The sequence below is a fragment of the Anguilla anguilla genome, chromosome 3 (genome assembly GCF_013347855.1).
Source record: "Anguilla anguilla isolate fAngAng1 chromosome 3, fAngAng1.pri, whole genome shotgun sequence".
Taxonomy (NCBI): Eukaryota; Metazoa; Chordata; class Actinopteri; order Anguilliformes; family Anguillidae; genus Anguilla; species Anguilla anguilla.
The window spans coordinates 3655068-3681074 of record NC_049203.1 but is presented as its reverse complement, the minus strand read 5'-3'; the positions used below and the strand labels follow the sequence as shown (position 1 = coordinate 3681074).

The 26007-nt window shown below is 40.5% G+C and overlaps 4 protein-coding genes across 9 annotated transcripts in view; 3 read left to right on the top strand and 1 right to left on the bottom strand.

The window, feature by feature from the left end:
- LOC118223341 overlaps window positions 1-10790 on the top strand; it is a 62180-nt gene extending 51390 nt beyond the window's left edge. The window contains exons 15-16 of the mRNA XM_035409731.1: window positions 9193-9333; window positions 10036-10790. Coding sequence (XP_035265622.1) covers window positions 9193-9333; window positions 10036-10229 — 335 coding nt within the window. The 3' untranslated portion in view covers window positions 10230-10790. The remainder of the gene's footprint in view (window positions 1-9192; window positions 9334-10035) is intronic.
- A 1345-nt stretch (window positions 10791-12135) lies between these two features.
- LOC118223342 (T-cell surface antigen CD2-like) lies at window positions 12136-17920 on the top strand. Of its 2 annotated transcripts, none has more exons than XM_035409732.1 (6): window positions 12136-14046; window positions 14633-14941; window positions 15315-15560; window positions 16151-16195; window positions 16689-16814; window positions 17368-17920. In XM_035409732.1, exons 1-6 carry the CDS (start codon window positions 13980-13982, stop codon window positions 17436-17438), a joined length of 864 nt encoding a protein of 287 aa, XP_035265623.1. In that variant the 5' UTR covers window positions 12136-13979; the 3' UTR covers window positions 17439-17920. The 2 variants fall into 2 exon arrangements, with proteins under 2 accessions (XP_035265623.1, XP_035265624.1); XM_035409733.1 differs by having other exon boundaries at window positions 13950-14161.
- A 2791-nt stretch (window positions 17921-20711) lies between these two features.
- Window positions 20712-26007, top strand: part of LOC118222125 (T-cell surface antigen CD2-like) — an 11292-nt gene continuing 5996 nt past the window's right edge. The window contains exons 1-6 of one of the 3 annotated variants that reach the window (XM_035407456.1): window positions 20712-20828; window positions 21229-21504; window positions 22067-22327; window positions 22953-23054; window positions 23457-23549; window positions 23905-24135. In XM_035407456.1, coding sequence (XP_035263347.1) covers window positions 20732-20828; window positions 21229-21504; window positions 22067-22327; window positions 22953-23054; window positions 23457-23549; window positions 23905-23945 — 870 coding nt within the window. In that variant the 5' untranslated portion in view covers window positions 20712-20731 and the 3' untranslated portion in view covers window positions 23946-24135. Of the gene's footprint in view, window positions 20829-21228; window positions 21505-22066; window positions 22328-22952; window positions 23055-23456; window positions 23550-23904; window positions 24136-26007 lie in introns of those variants that run through there. The other 2 variants (XM_035407458.1, XM_035407457.1) reach the window with 2 other exon arrangements.
- LOC118222124 overlaps window positions 24179-26007 on the bottom strand; it is a 12221-nt gene continuing 10392 nt past the window's right edge. For 2 of the 3 annotated variants that reach the window (XM_035407450.1, XM_035407451.1), the window contains exon 6: window positions 24179-25047. In XM_035407450.1, the coding sequence (XP_035263341.1) occupies window positions 24845-25047 (203 nt within the window). In that variant the 3' untranslated portion in view covers window positions 24179-24844. Of the gene's footprint in view, window positions 25048-25417; window positions 25547-25851 lie in introns of all 3 variants that reach the window. The other variant, XM_035407453.1, reaches the window with a different exon arrangement.

Sequence of the window (26007 nt, the reverse complement as noted above, 5' to 3'; positions counted from 1 at the left end):
TGCCACCAGTAACCTAAATCATGCAAAAAGTATGAGTGTTCCACTTCTATCACATATGTTAGGCAATGACAATACATTTTAAATTCAACATGACATCCATCTACTTAGTTACCTTAACAGTCACCTAACCTGGGAACCTAATCTAATAGGTAGTGTAGCAATGTCAAGAGGTAAATTAGAATGTACAATAATATAGAAAATATACACTTGTTAAAATGCACGCAACATGACATAGGAGAAAAAGCAGAACATGGCCTTCGAACCCCTTGAAGCCTTCTAAGCCACATATAAATCCACCCACGGACTAATGAAAAAAGGATAAAATACGCTGTCACGGTGACAGTAGGGAAATTTCAACGCCCCCCCCCCCCCCCCCCCCCCCATACTGTATGTACAGAGAGAGAAAAAACTAAAAAAAACTCATCACCTTCTTTCAGCTCCATGGCTTTAAACATCACAACCTGCTTGTAATCTGCAATAGAAAAAACAGCCTGAGTACATCACCCAATCAGAAACGGCGAGCAATTAACATTGAGGACTTAAACCCTGTGATCACCATGGCTCCCAGCCAGACACACACACATACACACACACAAGCACCCATACACATGCTCACCCAAACACATACACATACACACATGCACACACACACACACACGCTCACCAAAACACATACACACACACACCCAAACACACACACTAAAGCAGACATGCTCACACACACACACACACACACACGCACATGCGCACACACACACGCACAAGCACACACACACATGCTCACACAAACACATACACATACACACACGCACACATATCCAGATTGCAACAGCTCATGCTGTTGTGCCAATACTTCAAGCAAAGTGCATTTACTGCATTCAGACCTTTTCATGGTATGAATATGATAGCCTCATATACAGTCACATTTCACAGTGTTGATGACACATTGTGCGAAGATGCCCTCTTTGAATTTGGCTTGTTGGATGTGAAATCTACTGTATATAATAGAGAAGTAGTTTCAGAAGTCCTATTCTGTTTTTCATCTGAAGATCTTCCTCTTTTCTCAATAAAGAAATGTGGTCAGGGCTTCACAACACCCTCTAGTGTGAGTCTGACACTCTTTGCTGAAATACAGCTCCCTCAGTCCCTCAGAGTTTATCGGAGACGACATCGAGACCGTTTTTCGCGTTTGGCGAAGAGGCTGCTTGAGTAACGGTGGTGTGTGTATCAGTCCCGTGTCAGTCCCTTGCTTCAGCGACTCCTGTCCTGTGCGATGAAGAGGATGCTGCCTGCTCTTCTCAAACTCCTGCTGGTTTTAGCCACAGTGTCACACGGTAAGCGTCACGGTTAAACAGTGTGGATATTTCAGCCTGTTTTCCTCACGGCCACATTGTCTGTATCAGTACATCGGCGGATACCTGGACACGTGGATCAGGCTTGCTGTTGAAGTGCAGAATACGCTAAAATGCACAGTAGGAATCTGGATATTTATGCCTGAAGTGTGGAGTTTGGAGGGTTCAAATTCAGGACATTTTGAGCGATGCATTAAGGCATCTATTTTTGTTTTGTGCATACAATACATGACATAAAATGTATATGTAATTAATTAACATTAATTTATTAATGAAACTTCATGAATAAATAAAGGAATAAAAACAGAACCCAAAAGATTTTTATGTACCCAGCATATGTACCCTTTCACTCTCAACAGTGTTTAAAACAGCTCATAGCTTGTCATTTTTAACACGCTTCCCTGTCTATTTAAGGACAGCACATGTGTGTTACTGTCAACATAGCCTGTGTTAAAAAAAGTTTCTCTTTGTAACAAATAAATTGTATATGTCTAGCTCATAACTTGTAATTCTGACACAAAACATTTTGAAAGAAACAAAAGTAGTGGCACAAAGCATGTTGGATATTAACATCCTTTTTGAGAGTGAACAATGATTTTGAAAGATTGAAAATAGAACAAACTCTGTGGGATCTGTTTTCTAAAACAGTACTCAATGTCGCTATAAAATGTTTCTGCAATCTTTTTTTTTTTTGCGAAGTGAAACTCAAATGTAAAAAACTATATTTCAAATCAGTCTACTGAATTTGTTTCACGTCATGAATTGTGAAAATAATTCCCCCCCCCCCCCTCTTTTAGGCACAGCAACCTTCTGTGACATCACAGAGAATAAAGCATCAGTCCAATGTTACGGAGCTCTGGGGCGATCAGTCTCTATACATCCATTAAACACCACTTTTGATATTGTTGCATTAGAAGTCTATTTCCAAGGTAAAGAGTTTTTCAGATACAAAGAGAAAACCAAAACTTCTGGTGGAACCTGTCAAAACCGCTGTCAGCTCATGAAAAATGGGACATTACGGCTGGACCGTGCAATGAAAAGTGATTCTGGGATATATGACATTGAAGCATTTGATGACCCGGGGATAATCAAGCTGAATAGAAGCATATCTCTGACCATTCAAGGTAAATCATTACTTTGTCTATTAAACTTGTAATGTTGCAGATTAATTTATCTTGTACAATAAAATATAAAAATGACTACAAAACCCGCAACCACACTGAACCCAAGGCTGGCTGAAACTGCACATATTATTAAACACATTAGCTGATAATTTAACAGTATAGATATTTACTGTAACTGCAACATATTCAAAATGTCTGGAAAATCCATTTGCAATGCAGTTCAGGCCAAATCTTTAGTTGAGCATAAGCGCATATGAAATGAATGGCCTTTGTAGGGTCTCCATAGAAATTATTGTTCCTGTTGGTTTATTTTCTTTGAGGGCTTCTTTAGCTTGTTTTTAATCTTGCTTGTTTCCATCCCCTTGAAGACCCGGTGTCCTCTCCTGCACTGTCCCAGCTTTGTCTGCCCCATGGAGAATTTAGGGCATCCTGCACCAGCACCGGGGAGGACCCCCAGTACAGCTGGACCCTGGATAACAGTCCCCTGGATGGGGGGGTGGCATTTCTCAGTGATGAGAATCGTACCATCATACTGGGGAGGAACACGTCTGGATCCATCACCTGTACAGCCAGTAACCGTGTCAGCAGCGAACACACCACCCAGGAACTACTCAAGTGTCCAGGTAGGATGCCCAGTGATCTGGAAGCCACATATCGGAAGCTTATTTGCTATGCAATGCCATGAGAATTCCACAAATTAAAAATGACGGTGATAATTACAATAATAATAATAACAATGATAATAATAATACTTTGTATTGATTGAATTTCACTCCTGTTTTTTAAACCACTAAAGGATGAAATATCAGTTAAAAACCATGACAATAAGACCGCAGCCAACAGAACACATAAACAATTTTCATGAAAGAACATGGACAGCTACGAGACTGACGTTTGTGTGTTATAAGTGTTGTCTTCCGAGTGTGGGATATTTTTCTTTTACGTGCATATTTTTCTGAAGCACACTGCTGCTTTCTGTTCTGAGGTGCTAGAGTAGCTTTGTGCCGATGTCAGATGCTCTCTGTTTTCCATTTGAGTGAATACGTTTCACTTTAAAAGTGTCCTGTTGACAAATCTTGTATATTGTGGTATTATATGACTAGAGTAGACCTACACTTAAGCTGGTCTAAACGGCCATTAATGAAAATATTTTAAAAAGTGCAATTTTCACTGAAAGCGTCATGAGGTTCACAGAACAAACATAGTCTTTTACAAATCACCTTATTGATTATGAAAGATTTAGGAACTACCCAAGAACTACACAAGTGTCTAGGTAGGATGCCCAATTATCATACCATGTGTTGGAGCCTTATCTACTGTGCAATCCTGAGCACATTCCACACATGAGCATAAAAAATAAAATAAAATAATAATTATAATTATTATTATAATAATTATTATTATGTTCTTGCTGTGAAGGTGTAGGTTACAAAAATTATACAAGACTTCTGCTGTTGCTCGGTGCCTGTGGAGTTCTTGCCATCCTGTTTGCCACCTTGCGCATCGCCAGCAGGTACAGGGAGGGACCCGACACAATCCCGAAACTGAACCAGCCTCTAGGGTAGGGACGATAACACAAACACCGCGCTTACCATTTCATTTCCTTTCTGAAGTTAAAATAAATATACACATACGTTTTCTGCAAGGGCAATGTTTACGGTGAATTATCATGGATGGTGTCATTTGTCACAGTTTTATATTTTGAATGCACTTTTGCCAGATAGACCTCATGCACTCAGGATTGTCTTTTTCTTCCTTTTTCAGAGGAATAGGACCAGAAAGGGAGCGGACATCTCACCAATTTTAAAGTCTCTGCACTGGCTCCCTGTTTGCTTCAGAATGGATTTTTAGGTCCTTTTATTGGTTTATACAGCTCTTAATGGGCTTGGCCCTATCTATTTATCAGATTTGTTTTAGCTTACAAACCCTCTAGAACTGTCAGGCGGGGGTGCGGGAGTGGACCCAAACGCAGAGTAAAAACTGAAAATCCAAAAATGGGGAAAACAAAGGACTTTAATAAACTAAGACAGGGAACAAAGAGTCTCACAGGGCGAAATTTACAAACAACGAAATCCTCAAAAAAAAACAAGACAAAAATACAGAAACCCAAAAACGAGGAAAAACTGGGCAGGTAGGCCACAGGCAGGCAAACGGGTAAACAGGAATCAGGGCACAGGCAGGCAAACAACAGGAAAACAGGAATCAGGCAGGAACAGGTACAAACAAGTAGCAAGGCAAACTAACCAAACCAAAGGTTCCAGCGCCTGAGTCTGGGGAGAGGGCGATTTAAATAGAGAGACGCAGACGAGACACAGGAGGGCACGATGAACAATCAAGCCACAGAGAGGGAGGGGAACACGAGACAAAACGCAACTAATAATTAGATAATCAAAAACAATAAAACAATTAACTGAACACAAAACCGAGGTGCCGCCATCTGGCGGCCCAACGGAGAAACAACACGGGGGGGAAGACACAGAACCCTGACAAGAACCCTCAGGTCTTCTGGTAGTGGCCTTTTAATCGTCCCTAAAGTCAGAACAAAAACCCACGGTGAGGCATCCTTTTATTACTATGGTCCACGCTTCTGGAGCAGCCGTCCTGAAGACCTGAGGGCAGCAGAGAATGTTGATATGTTTAAAACTAAACTCAAAACCTACCTTTTTAGTCTGGCTTTTAACGGAGTTTTATTCATTTATGTTTTTTTTTTTTTTTTTTTTTAAGGTGGGGGGGGGGGGGGGCATTGTTGTATTGTGTGAATCACTGTTATATTTTACTTGCATGAAAAGTGCTATACAAATAAAGTCTGATTGATTGATTGATGTGGTTCAGCCTAAAATCTATTCGCGATAATCATACTCTCCATTTTCCGTTAGGATTAGCATGTGTTACAAAGACCTCTTTCAAGCCCCGTTCTGCATTGTGCTTTACTTCCATTTTTTATTCAGTTATTAACGTCACTTGTTTTTCAGATATGTGCAGATTTACAAAAATGTGTCTTTATTGTGTCCACTTTTCAAAGTTAAATGGTAAATGGACTGCATTTTACCCAAAGCGCTTTACAATTCATGCTAAGGGGTTTTTAGACACTCCGCTCCGCGTCGTGAATAACAACGCCCCTTAGCTTTTAGCTTTTGTAAAAGCACTGTAAACCATGGCCTCGCATGGCTTATTGCTTTAACTGTCCAGATACAGATTCACAGCCTCCTACGGGTTGTGAGGGCTTACAAAACACTGTTTCTGCATTTCTGTACTGCACACCACAGTGAAACATCATTCCGTATGATATCCCTGTATGATATGAAACACTAAAACTAGTTTTAATCTACCTACCAACTCTCAGCATCTGTCTGGTCCACCTACTGTATTAAAGGGTAAAAAATGCTCTTCAAGTTTTTATGATGCCACTGCGATCAGTTTTAGCAAGACATAAAATGACTCATTCCAGGAAACCTTCTGCAGAATTGATAAATGATAAGCACGTAGAGGTTCAAGTTGTCTTGTAAAAAAATAGAATGAAAAGTCATCGCTTACTATATAAATGGACTGCATTTATAGGTATATAGGTTGAAGCACAAGAGAACATTGCTGCAAATATTTTAAAAACTTAAAATAGAGAAGTGGCCTCCAGTGGTTTTATTCTGTTTTTCTCCTCTAGAACTTCCTCTTTACTCAGGCAAGAAATGTGGTCATACGCCTTCAGTTGGGTCAAGGCAGTGCAACACTCGGTGGTGTGAGGTCGACACCGTCAGTGTGCCTGACAGAGAACTGGCTAATATACAGCACCCCCGGGAGAAACGCACAGTTTATCGGCGACTACATTAAGACCGTTTGTCATTTTGACGAAGACGCGATATTCGTAACGGCGGTGTGCGTACCTGTCCCGGACCTCTGTCCCTTGTTTTAGCGACTCCTGTCCTGTGCGATGAAGAGGATGCTGCCTGCTCTTCTCAAACTACTACTGGTTTTAGCCGCAGTGTCACACGGTAAGTGTCACGGCAACGGTGTGGATATTTCGGCCCGCTTTCCATAACGGCATTTATTTTTGTTTTGTGTAAAGAATGAATGATATAAAATGTGGATATAATTAATTCACATTAATTTATTAATGAAACTTCATGAATAAATAAAGGAATAAAAACAGAACCCAAAAGGCTTGTATGTACCCAGCATTTGTACCCTTTCACTCTCAACAGTGTTTAAAACAGCTCATAGCTTGTCTTTTTTAGCACACTTCCCTGTCTAGTTAAGGACAGCACATGTGTGTTACTGTCAACATAGCCTGTGTTCAAAAAGTTGCTCTTCGTAACAAATAAATTATATATGAGTAGCTCATAACTTGTAAATATGCCTGAAATGCCTTTGATGATGTTTATTTCTCTGCTTTCTCTGTGTTCTTATGCCCAGTCCCCTTAATTTCTGACTGCAGCTGTAGTTATGATTGCCGATGTGTTCCGTATTTGTTGCACCACTGTGTTGCAATGCCAGTGACAGCTGCTGTTTGAATGACAACCCGAAGCCTCTGACAAGACAAAGTCAGAGAGGTGGTGTACATTACGATTCAAGATTCAAGATTAACTTTATTGTCTCACATAGTGGAAAATTTGGCTTGGGCTCTCACCCACGCTGCAGCCGTAAACGACAAACGTTCCGCATACAAAAAACATACGAAGATGTTGGTGAATAAAAACATACAGCATACACCTAAAAGCACCTATAGGCAAACAGAAAAACAAACACAACTTTGACACAAAACATTTTGAAAGAAACAAAAGTAGTGGCACAAAACATGTTGGATATTAACACCCTTTTTGAGAGTGAACAATGATTTTGAAAGATTGAAAATAGAGGGTACTAACAAACTCTGTGGGTTCTGTTTTCTAAATCAGTACTCAACGCCACTGTAAAATGTTTCTGCAATCTTGTGTTTTGTTTTGCAAAGTGAAACTCAAATTTGAAAAACTATATTTCAAATCAGTCTACTGAATTTGTTTCACGTCATGAATTGTGAAAATTTTTTTTTTTCCTTTTTTAGGCACAGCAACCTTCTGCGACATCACAGAGAATAAAATATTAGTCCAATGTTACGGAACTCTGGGACAATCAGTCTCTATATATCCATTAAACACCAGTTTTAAAATTGATAACATAGTAGTCTCTTTCCAAGGTAAAGAGTTTTTCATATACAAAGAGAAAAACAAAACTTCTGGTGGAACCTGTCAAAACCGTTGTCAGCTCCTAACAAATGGGACATTCAAGCTGGACAATGCAATGAAAAGTGATTCGGGGATATATATCATTGACGAATTTGGTGAAGATGGGATAAGCAGGGGAAAGAGAAACATATCTCTGACCATTCAAGGTAAATCATTACTTTGTCTATTAAACTTATATTATTGCAGATGAATTCATCTTAAACAATAAAATGAAAAAACAACAAAAACTGCATCCAGATTGAACCCAGCCCAGAATTAATGACTGGCTGACACTGTATCTATTACTTAACATATTTGTGGTTGAAACAATACAGTTATTGCAGTAATTATAATACACTCACCGGCCACTATATTAGGTACACCTATTTAATACCAGGTAGGAAACCCATTTGCCTCCAGAACATACTGAATTCTTTCAGGCATGGTGCTGGAAGCATCCCTTTGTCATTTTGATCCATGTGACTCGATAGCATCACACAGTTCCTACAGATTTTTTGGCCACACATTCTTGCTTCGAACCTCCCTTTCCACCTCATCCCAAAGGTGCTCTATTGGACTGAGATCTGAGGACTGTACAGGCCATGGGAGTAAACTGAAACCATTGGCATGTTCGTGGGAAACCAGCTTGAGATGTGTGCATTGGCACAGTGTCCATTTTAAAGAAGGGTAGGCTGGCCAGAAAAGGGATTATAAAGTATGATTAAGTATTCTGTGGCATTCAAATGGAGTTCAAAGGGCCTTATGTGTGCCAACGAAACATTCCGCACACCATTACACCACCACCACCAGCCTGCACCACTGACACAAGGCAGGATGGATTCATGGATTCATGGATTCATGCTGTTTACGGCAAATTCTGACCCTACCATCTGCACTGCGTGGCAGAAATCGAGATTCATAGCAACGGTCTGTCATTCGGAAATGTCAGAACGTGGAATAACCTGAAGTGGCCAATCAGAATCAAGAATTTAACGAAGCCATGCAATAAAGCATGTAAATGTAAATATGCCTGAAATGCCTTTGATAATGTTTATTTCTCTGCTTATTGTGTTCTTATGCTCAGTCCCCTTAATTTCTGACTGCAGCTGTAGTTATGATTGCCGATGTGTTCCGTATTCTTTGCACCACTGTGTTGCAATGCCAGTGACAGCTGCTGTTTGAATGACAACCCGAAGCCTATGACAAGACAAAGTGAGAGAGACGGTGTACATTAAGATTCAAGATTCAAGATTAACTCTATTGTCCCACAAAGTGGGAAATTTGGCTTGGGCTCTCACCCACGCTGCAGCCGTAAAAGACAAACGTTCCACATACAAAAAACATACGAAGATGTTGGTGAATGAAAACATACAGCATACACCTAAGAGCACCTATAGGCAAACAGAAAAACAAACACATCTATAAAAGCAAAGATCTGCACAAATCCCTTCAATAAAAACAAAGATCCTCCAGTGTCCATCCTGGCCTCTTGATGCTCTCATAAATGTGTGATCTTCTCAGGGTTCTCCTTAGGATTCCCAGAGAAGGCAGTGCTTTTTGTGGTGCTCGGAGTTTGCTTGTTACTTATGGTGCTGCTATCGGGGACATGCTACCTCTACAAGAAGAAGCAAAAACAAGCAGCAACAAGTCAGAGAAGTTTGGGTGAGGAGTGTCCTTTGCTGTGCTGAAACTGCATGCATATCACTGACCTTTTGATTATCTCTTTACTATCGCAATGAATATCTCTCCGGCCTCTTGAGCATGGCTTCTGTACCTTCCTGGTGATATCGCATTTTCATTACATTACATTACATTACAGGCATTTAGTAGACGCTCTTATCCAGAGCGACTTACACAACTTTTTTACATAGCATTTTACATTGCATCCATTTATACAGCTGGATATATACTGAAGCAATTCCGGTCAAGTACCTTGCTCAAGGGTACAACGGCAGTGTCCTTACCCGGGAATCGAACCTGCGACCGTTCGGTTACAAGCCCAGTTCCTTACCCACTGTGCTACACTCCGTCCTACACATTTTCTCCACAACGTTCTCAGCGGTTGTTCCTCGATCTGGATAAGATGGCCTGCGAAATGATTGTAATGCAATGTAATGTAATGCGACTAATGTAATGCAATGTAATGTAATGCAATGTAATGTAATGCAATGAAATATATCATAACGTAGTGTAACGTCAGGCGCAATGTAATATAATATATAATGTAATGCAACATGACATAGTGTAATATAATGCAATGTCACGACATGTAATGCAATGCACTGTATTGTATAACGTAATGTAATGCAATGCAATACAACATAGCGTAACGTGTTGTAATGCAAATGTAATGTCGCTCCCCAGTTGACAGGTGTGAGGATCCCCAGGAGTTGGTGTACTGCCAGGTGCAAGTGGCCAAGAAAAAGGAACGCCCAAAAAAGCAGGAGCAGGACCCGCAGGTGGTCTACGGTGAGGTGAAAGTGTCCGGCGACTCTAAGGCCGTCAGACGCACACCCAACGAGCAGGCAGACACGATATACTCCGGCGTCCGCACGTAGGTCTGGCCAATCACAGAGCGGCCTTACCCTGCCTGCACAAGCCTTTCGCCGAAGTTAGGCCGAGTAATCAGACGTCAAAATTCACAGAGACTAAACAGCATTTCAGCGGAAAGACATTTTGAGGAACCGTTTTTTCCCCAGTCTGCTGCGTTGGATGGTTTGTGTTGTGCAACATAGGTCTATTGGGTCTGTTACCCAATTCTTTTCTGTAGTCACAGTATGGCCACATAAAAGAGTTACCCTAGTTACCCTAGTTGCGCATTTTTAATTTTAATAAAACATGCATTGATTTCTATTATTCTCTAATTATAAATAAAACATACACATGGAAAGTTACTGTTGGCTATGTTTTTACCCCTTTATTGCTTGTAAAGTACTCCAGAAATAATCATTTTGTATGCATTCTCCTTTTTTTTTTTTTTTTTTTTTTTACAAATGCTTTGTAACTTATTTGGATGGCACAAACAAAAACAGAGAGACTGGTTGATTGCATTTGTATTTTTCTATTAATAGTTGTATTTCATATCTCATTTATTCTGAATTAAAAGTATAATGTCTTAACTTGTGTATTTCTGATAATCTATTTCATTGGAGTGGCCAGCTTATATATACACTGTATATGAAAGAACAGGGCATTGCAATGGCTTCTCTGAGTTTTAGATCAGGATTCACCACAATGGTAAGAGTAGCAAAGGCAATTCTCATCTCCCATCATCCGGGTTCTCCACCTCTGACCCCCCAGGAAAGGGACTGCCCCTGCTATGTCACTGGACTAAAGTAGCATGCCAAATCAAAATATGTGTGCTATACTACAGTCTATTTCTTAACAGACCTCCCCACCCCAAAAAAAAAAAATATATATAATATAATATGTATCAAAAAAAAAAAATTCTCGGCTACCAATCTTTTACCCTACCTACACAACATACACGGTCATGGATGGTCTTTCAATCTCTGTGGGCGTGAGCACGGTGATGTCACAAAGAAACGTGAAAAGACTTCCTCGGTCGCATGCATCGACATACGTACCCTTCGCCGGGAGAAGACGAGGCGATGGGCCCAGTTTGAAGCTGCTTCGCTCGTCTCCTCTATTACTGGGATGTTGGAGGGAGAGAGGACACAAAGATCGGTGTCCTCCCCATTACATTACATTACATTACATTACATTACAGGCATTTAGCAGACGCTCTTATCCAGAGCGACTTACACAACTTTTACACAGCATTTTACATTGTATCCATTTATACAGCTGGATATATATACTGAAGCAATTTCGGTTAAGTACCTTGCTCAAGGGTACAACGGAAGTGTCCTACCCGGGAATCGAACCTACGACCTTTCGGTTACAAGCCCAGTTCCTTACCCACTGTGCTACACTCCCCCCATCAGACTGGTTATTATGAAACCTGTTATTTTTTTTTTTTTGTTTTTTTTTTTTGTTTTTTAAGCAAAGAGCTCCATCTATAGTGTGTTTTAGACAGTGCTGCAACAACGCGTTGGCTTGCGACGTGCGTCAGCGTGTCACATTGTTGTTATTTCTTCCTCCTGAGACAGGGCAGGGGCTCTCACTATCCATCTTCCGCCGTGGCCTGAAGACTCATCTCTTCAGACTATACCTAGAATAACCACCACCACGCTGTATTTAAAAAATAAAATAAAAAAAAACACCCTTTTTCCCTGTCACTTGTTACATGTTGCCCCATCCCTGCACTTCTTGGTAAATTGTATTTGTCCTAATACTGTAGCTTATTCTTCTGCCTAGTTTGGCTTTACAGATGTTAGACCAGGATAGTGTTCATTGTTCTCAGCTAGAAATAGCTGTACAAAATAAGTAATTGTACCTTACTGAACCCGTGTTCAGCAGTTGTCTACAATCATGAAAATGAACTTTTTTGTACGTCGCTTTGGATAAAAGCGTCTGCCAAATGAATGTAATGTAATGTAATGGCTCTTCCAAGCCGTGCAGAGAACGAAAGCTTGTTTTAAGATTACATTACGTTTTATCTGGAAGATGATTTCTACCAAAGCGGCATACGGCAACTACGTACCAAAGTTCTTTGGGATAAAAGATAATCAGTCATCCATGGCCATGATCATTAAGCCTTGTTGACAAAGTAAGAATTGGCAGCAAAGTCAGTAACGTTACGCCAACGTCAAAGAACAGAAGTGAGGCATGGTTGCTAGAAAGTGATAGAAGGATGGATGGATGGATGTTCCTCAGACATGACGCATGTGTGACTAATGCCTTCCTCTTGCATGACTGTACAGCTTAGCAGGAAGAGCCTGCAATGTGTGGCAATTGGCAGTCAACAGTTGCCAACTATAGTGGGGCAAAGTGCTTCTCACTGATCATGGTTAGTGGCGAGAGAGAGAGAGAGAGAGAGAGAGAGAAGGCTGTGTTTTATCAAAGTTTGTAAAAATGCAGTATATATATTTTAGGGCCCAAAATTAGTATTAAGTACACCTGACAATTGCACGAAAAGTAACTAATTACTACAGCCACTATACAAGTTTTAATGTAGTTGAACTACCAGCAAATTGCCGCAAAATGTAATTAAAATACTAGTTCAACTGCATGTAGTTAAACTACTCCCCAACACTGTCGGATGGTCCTAGGGGAGGTGTCACGACAAATTTGATCCGGGCTTCAAAGATGACGTAATGACACTCTAAAGCAGCAGATATTAGGCCCTTTTGATGTACTGTAGTTCTGTGACAGAGGCTTTTGCTTGTTGTGCACTGTTATTTAATGAAAGCCAACTTGTTGAGAAACACATTAATGCTCTCTATTTCCATGATTTGAATAAACCCTGATTATATAACATACTGCCACCCTAGAGTTTTTCATCCTTGATCCCGAAGACACGAGAAAGGATGCTGTATCCTTTCTCAGCCGCCAGGGGGCATAATGGACTGAAAATAAAACAAGGCTGTCAAGTGTGGCTCTCAAACTCAGTCCTGGGGATCACTGTATGTCCACCATACAGTTGTAAACGCAGTTGCAATCCCAGATTTTTCCTGTTAATTTTTCTTAACTGGTGTTTTTAATGTTTAGGGGGATTATTTGCCCTCTTAAGACACATTGTGTCAGAAATAGCCATACACACGATGAAGAATAAACATGTGATGTTCACATTGTTTATTGTGCTCCCTTGCACACAGTTACATAATAAGCATAGTAAAAAATAATCAAATTAAAGACTGAGGTGAATAAATTGGCTCATAATTAGGTTGTTGCACATACAGTTAAAGTTTTTTCATCATTTCTTCCTTAAACTTACGAACGCAATGCAGATTTAGCTCTATTACATTGTATAGTTATTTCTTACACAATGTAGTTAAGAGGGAAAATAATCCCTCTAAACATTAAAAACATAATTAAGAAAAATTAACATTTTGTTAAAATTCTGCACATTATGCACATGAAGCATGTGAAAGGCATTTTTTTGATAGTGCTTTTGATGTTTATAGGCACATACACTGAGTCAGTGATCGAAGAGCTAACATTAGCAGTGCAGCTTCAATGGTGATTTTTAGAACATGGCGAGGTGTGTAGCCATGTAGCAAATAGAAACAAAGAAGCAGAACTCGGAACGGAAGCATTGAGCCTGAGGGTGTTCTGAGTGTTTTGTGATGTCATAGAACAACGCCCGTCTTTGTTCTCTCACGGTCACCAGCTCTGTTGCTCTGTTGCTTCTTCTGCAGTCCTGAGGACCTGGGTTCTTCCGTCCGGTCCTGAGTCTTCGGAGCATGGCTGCGTGGGCCCAGATTCGGCTCGCGATTCTCCTGCTGTCCGGTCTCCATCACCTTGGACGACGTGAGTCTGTGCCTCCTTTACCAGGGGGGCCAAACCCTGGTCCCGGGGAGCCAAAGGATCTGCTGGGTCTTGTTTTCACCTTAAATACAACAACCGCTTAGGCCAAAGAAACCAGGTGAGATGTCAGTTAACTGCGTAATCAGCTGCTTTAATCGATCAATTAAGTGCTGAGTAAAAACAAAAACCAGCAGACCCTGCGGCTCTCCGGAAGCTGGGTTGGCCACCCCTGCCCTTTACTATGTGATGTTATCTCTCAATCTCACACTGCCCATTTTTTTTTTACATTGATTTGATTTATTGAGCCTTAATAGCTGATGTGCAACACATTCATTTAGCCTGCTCTAATTCAGAATGTGAATATGTAGGTTATTTCAGTATTCACTGCTTCCTCAAGAAGTGAAAGTAGGCTAACTACTGAAAGGTGGAGACCAGGCATGTGGAAGGTGTATAACACAGGCAGCATCACGTGAACTTGGACATCAGATAAAAATAGCATAGCCTGGATTGAGAAGCGAAGTTCTGAAGTTCACATTTCTGTTCACATTATCATTGTTTTTTTCTCTTCTCTTCCCTCTCTTTCCACCAGCCTGCGAGGAGCCGTTTGTGGAGCGTGTGGTCGTCGGCAGAACCGGGCAAGAGTCGGTTTCGCTGCCCTTGCAGGTTAAGAATTCTTCCGAGATGTCCACGGTGCTCTGGGCGCGGGGGAGCAGCGTGGTGGCGAGGGTGAGGCACGGCGACGTGGCGGCGGTCTCCGGCGACAGGACCAGCGTCTCCGTCAACGGGACGCTGCGGCTGCACGACGTTCGGAAGAGCGACGGCGGAGCCTACAAAGTGGAGGGGCACGACGGCTCGGGGAGCTGCGCCTTCAGAGAGCACGTCTGGCTGGAGGTGCGAGGCGAGTACCCGTTCCCCCCGTGGCAAAAAAACGCAGCGGGGAAAACCGTACGTATCTTTAACGAAATTTAACATAAAGAAGAGCACACGAAAGGGGGTGTAAGACAGACAAGGCTCATGACGTAGGCCTATCCTTTATCTCTGGTAGCAAAACTTGCACACTTGTCTGAAATTACGCTTTTTTACATTTTTTTAGACTAAAGATATATGTATACATATATATACATATATATATATATATATATATATATATATATGTGGATGGAAATAGACTCAATTCAAAAGTGTAATAAATGCTTAAATGAAATGATCACCCGGGCGGCTGACGTCGTTTTTATCGACTGACCTCGTCGGGAATGTGGCTTCCGTTCCAGACCCCGTCTCTCGCCCCGCCGTGTCCGTGGTCTCCTGCGAGTGCGGGCGAGCGAGCCTCAGGTGTGAGGTGGAGAGGGGGGACAACGTGTCCTTCCGGTGGGCTGTCCCGGGGGGGTCCGCGAACGCCAGTCTCGGGGCGGGCGCCCTGCTCTCCGTGGAGGTCGGCGACCGGCGGGAGCTGGTCTGCGTGGCCAGCAACGGGGTCAGCGCGGAGACCAGCGACCCCCTCACACCCGACTGTCCCGGTGAGAAGAGGGCTGCCTGCGTTCGCCGTGAATTCATTTAAACCTCGAACCGCGGTCTTGAGAAAAAGCACGCGAGCTCAGTCGTGACAATTCTAGCGCCAAGGTTTTTCGGGGCAAAAAAATTCAAGCATTCCTTTTGTTCAGTGAGCAATCAGAAATTAACTAATAGTGATGTTATGCTTCTATACTAAATATTTTAAACAGTTCTTATTTGGGATGTGAACTGCAGTATATCAATAATGGGAATTTGAAAGTAAGGTATTTAAAAAAAAATCACATTAGATGTCATTGCTGCCATTTTAGCTTCCAAATTAGTGCAGAGATATTAATTTAGTGCTCAATAAATGCTTCGTAAATATGTTAAAGATTATGGTTTACCATTTATGAACTGACACCTGGAAAAAAAGTCTGTTAATTTAGGTTAACCTGGGGGAATTTAATGCTTCCAGCATGTCAACAAAAATATCTAAAATTTTAACACTTTTTTCAGAGGCAAGTAACCACGGTAGCAGTCATATTATAGTCATGCACATAATATATTAAATATAAATATTTGCGGTTTCCCTCATTCTCTTTATTTGTTTTATCAGATGCCGTAACACCATATCGGGTGTCTGAAACAGAGGCAACTGAAGGTCAGATGTCTAATGTAATTTACAGTGTGTTCTATTATGCAGTGGTAACTTATTCTTTTTATTGCATGCTCCGGCCAGTACGTATATTTATTTTTGGACTGATGTCAAAAGAAATTGCCCCGAAATTACACATTTTTGGAGAGGTGCGTGAGGTTTATTTTACCCCACCTGCATGTTCTGCCTTACCCGGAGCAAAGTATGTGAACCGGCTTGATTTAATTAACTTTTCAGCTGTACAAATATTTTATTTGTAAAATTATGTAGTCTGTTTATGCATCTGCTAATTGCCTGCAATTACCAAAAAATACATATGTATAGACGGGCATCAGTATTTCAGTAAGGCCATTGCAGTGTTTGGTATTTGTTCAGTGTTCAAATTCTAAAAGGTAAATCTACATCATAGCAGAATGAATCTGGATATTCTGAAATTATATTCAGAATATGGAGCTCCCTGATTCTTTTTATTTATTTATTTATTTATTTATTTTTGTAGGTTACAAAAATTATGCAAGACTTAAATTATGCATCGAGTTATTTCTCGGTGCCTGTGGAGTTCTTCTTGCCATCCTGTTTGCCATCTTGTGCATCGCCAGCAGGGACAGGGAAGGACCCAACACAGGTGAGCACAATCCCGAAACTGAACCAAACTGTAGGGACGATAACACAAACACCGTGCTTGCCATTTCATTTCCTTTCTGAAGTTAAAATATACATAGGTTTTTATTTAAGGGTGGTGTTTGCTCTGTTGCGGTAGGGTGGCAGTATAGTGCAACCTGAATTGCTTAAGTGTATATCCAGGTGTATAAATGGACACTATGTAAATGTAATGATAAGACATGTAAATATATGTACATCATTCTTGACAAGAGTGAATCACCATGTAAATCATTATCGATAAGAGTGAATCGATATGTAAATCATTCTCAATAAGAGGGAATCACTATGTAAATCATAATCGATAAGAGTGAATCGCTGTGTAAATCATTCTTGATAAGAGTAAATCACTATGTAAACCATTCTCGTGTTCTAAAATGGCTGTAATTAAATGTCATAGTGAGGTTTATCGTAGTTCTCCTGAATCTTCTAGGACTGTTTCATGTGTCATAGTTTTCTGTTTAGCATTTAGCCAGGTTGACTGTATGTGTTCAGACTTTTCTGTCTGCTTTTGTCAGAGCGTGGCCCATCTCCGGAGGAAACTGGCGTGGTTTATTCTCAGGTCCGCATTACGAACAGAGACAAATAAGGTACCCCTGGAGAAGGATGTGGTTCAGCCTAAAATCTGTCCACAATAATCATGCTCTCCACTTTCCATTAGGATTTGAACTCATTCAAGCCCCGTTCTGCATTGTGCTTTACTTCCATTTTTTATCCAGTTATTAACATCACTTGTTTGTCAGACATGTGGAAATTTACAAAAATGTGCCTTTATTGCATCCACTTCTCAAAGTCAAGGTCAAAGTACATTGTGGGTAGTCTGAAGATGTCAAGGATACTTACTACGTTTACAGTGAATGGACTTCCATAGGATTGTGCAAGTCTTTTTTTTTTTTACTAGACTACTGTACCTGATCAGTGCTAGAATGTGTTAATCCAGTGCCTTGGGAGTTTCATGAATATTTTATCAACTTGACATGTAGCAGAAAGTCTGGATTCACTCAACAATTGTTCACAACCTTGACTTATAAATAAATGTATGTAAATAAAATAGGTTTTTTACAGTGTAAACATACCGTTTTCCTTCATTTTGTAATTATTGAACTCAACACATTGTTGTTATTAAAAATAAATAAAATCCATGCATTGAAATGTGATTCAGAGTTAAGGGCAAATGTTCAAGAAATCCAGGCTGAATTCATATTTTGGGTTTGTCAGTTTCAAACGTTTTTATGTTAAAACATCTCATTTATTTATTTATTTAGGATCCCCATTAGTTATTACCTCAGTAACAACTATTCGTCCTGGGGTCCACACAAAAGACAAGACAAGATAAGACATTCAAACATCACATTATAGACAATCCACATTATCAACAAAACAAAAATGAAATAAAAAATAAGAGAAAATAAGTAGTTCTCTCACATTCATACTGTCACCTCAACAATAAATGGTTAAAGCAAATAATACAGTTAGTAGGCTAGGTATATATAAGTACTATATATAACTGCCAATACTACTAGTCCATAGTGAAGCCTTACCTCGGTTAACACCACAAATATAATCAACCTTCACATACAGAACATCATATGTAGCCTAAACTGAATTCTTTCTGAATAATTGCTGTTTTTAATTTCTTTTTAAAACTGATTTTACTGATAATCTGGGTTAAATGTTGTGGTAGTTTGTTCCAGGTTGTCATAGCCCTATACATTACAGTTTTCTTTAAAGCATTGGTTTTAGGTAAAAGTAATGTGAAGCATCCCGTAAAGGCATGTCTGGTGTCATAATAATGTCTATCATTGGTGTGTGTTAACTGTGAATATAAGTATGTATGTTTTCTTAAGGCACAAATGTTTCTTATATACATGACCATGACTCATTAAAAAAAGAAACAGGGCAAACGGCCTATCATGACCTTCTGTTGGCCACACAGGTCAGATTGCTGATGCACTGTGCATGTACGTCATCGATTGTGCTATAAGTATCAGGTCATTCAGTCAAACGTGGGTTTCTGATGGAAACAACTGGTATGACTGCTACACTGTTATGTCCACTGCATGATGTATGCTCCCCATGCCAAAAATTGACTGAAACGTGATTCCTGAATTGAATGAAACAGCCTGTGAAACAGCCTTGAGAAAACTGGTTCTCAAGGAGAGTGTCTTTCTAAATTCTAAACTCCTATCTCTAAATTAAAGTCACATGCAATCGGCAACATTGACCTCAATGCAATGCTAACGGAATGATGGAAACAGGCGCTGCTGTTGCTATTGCTGTTTCTACAATGCGCACACGTCTGCACAGTCCACAAAGCCATTCAAAAACAGCTCAAATAACCGCAAGGTTGATTCTGTCTTTAACACACCCGCTTCCATTTGCTTGTGCGTGTGTGTGTGGTTGAGGGTGCTTTTTTAAGGTATGTGTAGTTGCGATGTGACAAGTCGATCAGTCACTGTGGGACAGGTGAGTGAAAGTGTCACATGACTTCCTGAGTGAGCATTGCCATTTATATTTTAGGTATTCAGCAGACTGTCTCACACAGAGTGACACACGTAGCCACATAGCTCACACACAATCCAGTAAAGAGCTAGGTCTTTTCTGAAGAAATTCAGGTAACTTCCACTACATTACATCACTGGCATTTGGCAGATGCTCTTATCCAGAGCGACGTACAACGAAGTGTATAACCATAACCAGGAACAAGTGTGTTGAAAACCCGTGATAAAACACTGTTGCCTAAAATGCCCCATTTAAATAAAATGCGATTGATTGATAGTATAAAAAAATAGTATAAAAAAATAAATAAAAAAACACCATAAAGTACGGCTGGATAATTCGATTTTTTAAAAACACACATTTTATCTGAGGTTACGCTTCTTACCTCATGTCTGCCCCCCTGTCCTACGTGTCTCAGCAAGGTGCTCTATTTGTAAATGGATGGTAAATGGACTGCATTTATATAGCGCTTTTATCCAAAGCGCTTTACAATTGATGCCTCTCATTCGCCAGAGCAGTTAGGGGTTAGGTGTCTTGCTCAAGGACACTTCGATATGCCCAGGCCGGGGTTTGAACCAGCAACCCTCCAACTGCCAGACAATCGCTCTTACCTCCTGAGCCATGTCGCCCCATGACCCTCCACCTCATTCACTGCGAATAATTGTGCTTTACAGCTCACCAGGTGTCAATCACATGGCCCGAGATGCACAGTGAATTAATGTCCTGTAGGCTCCACCGAATCACAGCCAAATGTGTAAAGACACTCACACCGTGTCCGCGAAACAAATCAAAGCCGTTGTTTTTTTAAACGGCAACTTTAAACATAAAGATCAGAACTTTGGCGTTTTTATCCCTTAAGCATTGTAGTTCTGCACACTACCGGACGATATGGTGTCAACCACTTCAGGCCGTGTTTCTTGAACAACTGACACAGCATTTAGACTTTAACCAATCAAGGGGCCGGCTATTTGCTGGGCTACCAATCAGAAGTGGATTTCATTTGCATACATAATGACCAGGATGTAGCTGGCCTCGCTCATCTCTTTCGTGTTTAGACACGACATACTTCACATTAAAACAAATTAAAAAAAAATAATTTTTCATTTTTTTTTTCTGTTCTCATTTTATGTACTGTATACTTTTAAGGCGAATGTCGCTCGGTGCTCGAGAAGGTATGTGCAGAGGTAAGGTGCAGAAGCAGTCACGATCGTTTTCTCTGCAGCTGACCACATCTAATGGCCACGATTAGATAATTTATTAATACATCTGAGAAACCATGCATCCAGTCTCTCACCCCAACCCCCCCCCCTACATGCACACACACACACACTCGGTGATGAATCTTTAAAAAACAACAGCGCTGGACGTGAGACGGTAGCCATTATGCGCAGCATGCATCCGCTCCCCACTGCGCACTATCTGCAATTAGTGAAAAGGGTCGCCTTTCACATCATGGGTCTGCATATCTGTGCGCAACATGGTAAGTCACATTTATTTTTGCTCAGGTGAATTACTATTGTTAAAAGTTTATAAAACTTTTCAGTGGTTAGCAGCTGTTAGTACATACGTGAAACACTCGAGCTGCAAGCTGCAATAATGAAAGAGCTGCAAAATATGATAATTATAATTATAATTATTATTATTATTTTTATATATTTATTGTTATGATGATGATGATGATGATGATGATTACTATTATTATTATTATTATTATCAAAGCCACTGGCGTGTTTTTGTTTTAGACAGCTCTCTTCTAGAGATCTTTATATGATGAAAAGCCATTTCCTTTTAAAATATTCGTTTTCAGTAATGATATTTTATTTTATAAAGTCGTTGTACAGATTAGATTCCAAGTAACACGTGTCTTATTCCTAATTTAGTCATGGCACAGAACTCATCCAGAGAATTCAGACAAGTTGGGGACACCATATTTTTGCATCCTGCCAGGACAAGGGCAAACGTCAACGATGTTCGTTGGAAAAAATCAAATGGAAAAACTTTTAAGTTACATTGTGGGAGTGAATGTGAGATTTTTGAGAATGGATCCCTGCTAATCAAAACAGCCAGTAAAAATGACACAGGAAATTATACTGTGGAATCGTTTAACTCTTCTGGCCGAATGATTTCAAGAACTGGCATTGAGCTCATCATAATAGGTATGATTTTAAAATGTTGCTTATCTTGAAAAAACGTGAGGTTTTCTACCTTGCCCCCTCCATTCATACTCATGACCAATACTGAAGTAATGAATCATGTGACACTGAATTATTTGGATTTGTGCCTTAAACAAAACGTGATGTGGGATTAGTGACTATCCTAGATAACATTTACTGTCCTTCTCTGACAGCAAAAGGCAAATAACCACAATTATTAGAAAAGGGCCCAAGAACCAAGCGTGCATTTTCCAACTGTCCTTTAATGGTATTTTTTTTTTTGGCCGAACTTCACTGCCTCTATGCAAGCCACTGTAAAATGCTTTGCCATTACTGTGAAATACAATAGCACGCAGCTTGCAGAAGCCTGAGATCGACCATATCTTGACATTGACCACAACCATGTTGGTTTCCTGTTTTCAATACTGTGTGCGTGCTCGCAGGTCACCGCCAGTATCATGCACTGTGCAAATCGCCGGTAGAAGACAATACTTAATTTACATCAAATGCACCTGTTGTTTTATTATATTTTTTATTATTATATTATGCTCCTGTTTCTTCGCAGAGGCCGTATCGCGCCCAGCGGTACGCTCTTCCTGTACGTTGGACGGACGAGTCCTCCTGGCCTGTTCAGTAGACAGAGGGGACCGTGTCAGGCTGCAGTGGGCCGGTCTCACGAACCTATCCAGCCTGTCCCCGCAGCCAGCGCAGACTGAGACCGAGAGAACCCTGTACCTGTTTGGCAGCACGCCTGGCCACGTGCTCTGCGTGGCAGAAAACCCCGTCAGCAAAAAGTCCAGCCGATCCACTGTCAAAGGATGCAGAGGTACACAGCCAATGCACAGCCGATACAGCTGGGCGATGTGTGATGCTAAATGACACAGCAACCCAGTAGCATGTTTGCGTGACAGAGGCTCGTTAACCCTTTACAGTGTAAGATTGTAAACATGTGATTAGAATGTTCATAACTGAACTGAACATTCTAATGCTGATGTAACAATCACTACTGGTAATTGAAAGAAATGTCAAGTTTTTGACATAGAACACTGACATAGAATTTTGAGGAAAAAAAAAACATTCCAAAAAAAACTACTCTTCAAAGGGTAAAAAATTATTTCCAAAGAAGTTTCACAACATCATTTTACTGGAAGGACAGGAGGTAAATGGGAGACTGCATGGGAGACAGGAGATAGTTAATTGCTTTGTGTGTTTTCTTCGGCCTCAAATAATAATTTTTGTAAGAAACGTCCTGATCTCTCTGTAGCTATTTGGACGCATAGTTACAAATGTGCTGTTTGCTACAAATTAAGAGCCCGACGAAAGCATTCTCAGCACTGGATCATAAAACAACCTGTCGGTTCTGAGGTACTGACTTATTGTCAGTAATTCTACAACTTAGTGTCATGCCAGAGTGTCATAGCTAGATGTTCACCTAATCTAAATTTAAACAGGCCGTATTCCTGCTTGCATCGCGTTTGGATTGTTTCTCAGTATTCCAGTCTGTTCCGTGGTCTTGCTGAAGTTTCACAGGAAACCAGCCAAGGACAGTGAAGGTCAGTAGAGCATTCCTACATTATTATTATTATTATTATTATTATTACTATTATTATTACTATTATTATTATTATTATTATTCAAGACACAAAAAATTCTAACTATTCATAAAATGAAAATGTGAAAATGCTCCACAGTTCTCATATCAAATCAAAACAGAATTTTATAAAACATTTTTCACAATTAACTTAGTTAGCCTAGTAGGCTATGGTCAACTTCAGCAAATGAGCAAATGACCACACAGAAACGGGCACAAATAATTATCGATTTAAAGGTACATTTTCAGACTCCAATTTACAGCTCACTAGCGGCCACTGGGGGAACTGGTGGAGAACAAGCATAACATGGCATTTTGGACTGCCGACAATCCTAATTTTGCTTAATTATGCTCACTGTTTCAGACATGGGGGAGAACATCTATGTTACCATGCAGGGGTTCCAAGACAGGAGACTTGAAAAACAGGAAAAGGAGGTCCTGGACAACTCAATTTATGGTAACGGATCGCGTGAATGACTTAACGAGTATGTTTTGAGTGGCTATGTTTTTAATCGCTAGCAGTGTTCACCACTGTCGTCTGTGACATCATACCTTCGTGTAGAGCACGCAGGGTGCTCCAGTCTGCTTGGTAAGGGTGTCAAATCTATTTAAACTGGTTAAATTAAGGTAAATACAATTAGCTGAAAAACGTAATAAAGATGAGTGAGAAAATCAGAGCTTTAAGTTTAAGCTCAACTGCCTTTGTATGATTTCCGGCAGCAGTGCCACAGGGATTTCCAAATCAAACGACGGTAAACCAAAGCGGAGCGATTTCAATTTTGTTTTGCGTTCCTTTGACTTTTACCTTGCAGTTACCTGCGAATCTCTACGAGCCATCCGTGCAGAGACATGAGCGAAGCCACGCAGAGAACAGAGACGCCCAGAGACGTTCAGACTCAAGTTACTGAGTGTAAGAACGGCAACGAGAAGGTTCGGATGAGCTGTATGCATGCTGTAAATCTACACCAATACTGCGAAACTGTACTTTCTCGCAAGAGATGCTATTCTGCAGTTGTGACAATATTAAAAAAGTTATACGTCAAGCTGACTTCTGATTAATTCAAATTACGAATCAAATAATCAAAATCATCCAAAAATCTTTTTTTTTTTTTTTTTTTACATGAATAAATAAACTTTTCGACATTTATTTTCTAACAACAAATTTTTAATCACACGAATCTTGGCACACATCATATGACAATCACAGAATGTGATGCAGGCTCAACACTCAATTCCAATTTCCTCAACTCATTTAATCTAAACACTTTACTCAGTCACAAACATACGTTAGTACTACATATTTAATTTGCTATACACTGCTGGCATGAGGAAACATTAGCCAGCATCCCCTCATGAAAGAGTACAGCAGTGTTTTTTATAAAAATGTGGAATGCTACACCAGGCCCTGCACTTTCATAGAGGATTCCCCGGCACAGCTGATTGGCCAGAGGGGGTTTGTTGCTGAATCAATGGGGCTTCTGATTGGCCAGAATGGCTGCTGATCAACCAGAGAGGTTGCTGGTGCCCAAAATATTTGTCGTGTCTCACCTAACAAACCTTAAATTCTAAATGAACTCTTCTTCACCGGATACCACTACAGCCAATGATATTCTGCCCAGGCCACGTCCACATTCTGGAATGTACAATACATTCCGTGAAGTTTGATGTACTTGGATTTTCAACGTTATCATATTGTTGCTCTGGCATGCTATCTTACATGCAATATACACACACACAGCGGGAGCTGGGAGTTCATTTCGGCCCCTGTTGGTACAGTGTATTATTCTCATTACTGCCCCCTGGAGGTCTGTAAATTAAGGTGGACATTTCCACTGGCTGGCTGATTCGGTAACTGGTCTTTTCCTGGGCAGAGGGTGGCGGGGGATGAAACACACGCGAAACGACCACGTAAATAGCCACGCTGGAGTAAATGTCTTCCGCAGGAACCATGGCAGCTACAGAGGAAGCAAAGACACAGAGAGAGCGCAGCGAGTCACACAGAAATCACCACACAATTAGCTTGTCATTAACCGCGGATTATCGTCACGTTCAAGTTCCCGTACGGAAGATTCCATTGTCTAGGTTTCAGAATTTCAGAATTTTAAAATTTTAAATTCACTTTCAATGAAGGGATGGGGAGAGGGCAGTTTTTAAATTACACCAAAATATGATGCAAATACAACTAAATACACTAAAAATATTGTAGAATATAAAATAATCGATTTCATTTTATATTACTTAATGAGTCTTAGCCTGATAACTTTAAAGTAAGGAAAACAGATAGCAATGTAAGAATCTAAGAAGGCGAAAACAGAAACCACTTACTCGGCTAGAGGCTTTGGTTCCGCCTTCGCTGCTTGAAACGTATATAAAACCAAGCCGAAGATGGAATCAGCACGATAATAAAAGTGCAGCAGACTGCAAGGATGTAGGCTCTGGTCGCCAGGTCGAGCCCTTTTAAAAAGTGAGAGAGTCCCGCTACTGTTTAACAGGAAGTGTTTCGCCACAGTGCTGACATGAATGTGATACATCAAAACAAGAGCAAAAACAGGAACAACAATAATGATAATAGTAATAATAATAAAAGCTATTCTAATTCTTCTAATTCTTCTTCTTATTATTATTATATCTACTTTTCTTACAATGTACTGCATAATAAAAGCAATACAGAATATAAAAGATTGATGTAAATATATGTAGACTTATGTTCCACTGAGATCTTAGTAGGTATGAATACGTCTGTGGCACGCATGACTTACCTATGCACGTAAATGACACAGATGCATTCCTGTCAGGGTAGTCCTCCAGTGCACAGATCAGTTCCCCGGTGAAGGGGTCCAAAACCTGGTCGTTATGCCCCGGCGCCCTGTCCCCCTGCCCCGTCCCGTTTAAGATCCACACAGTTGGAACCTCCC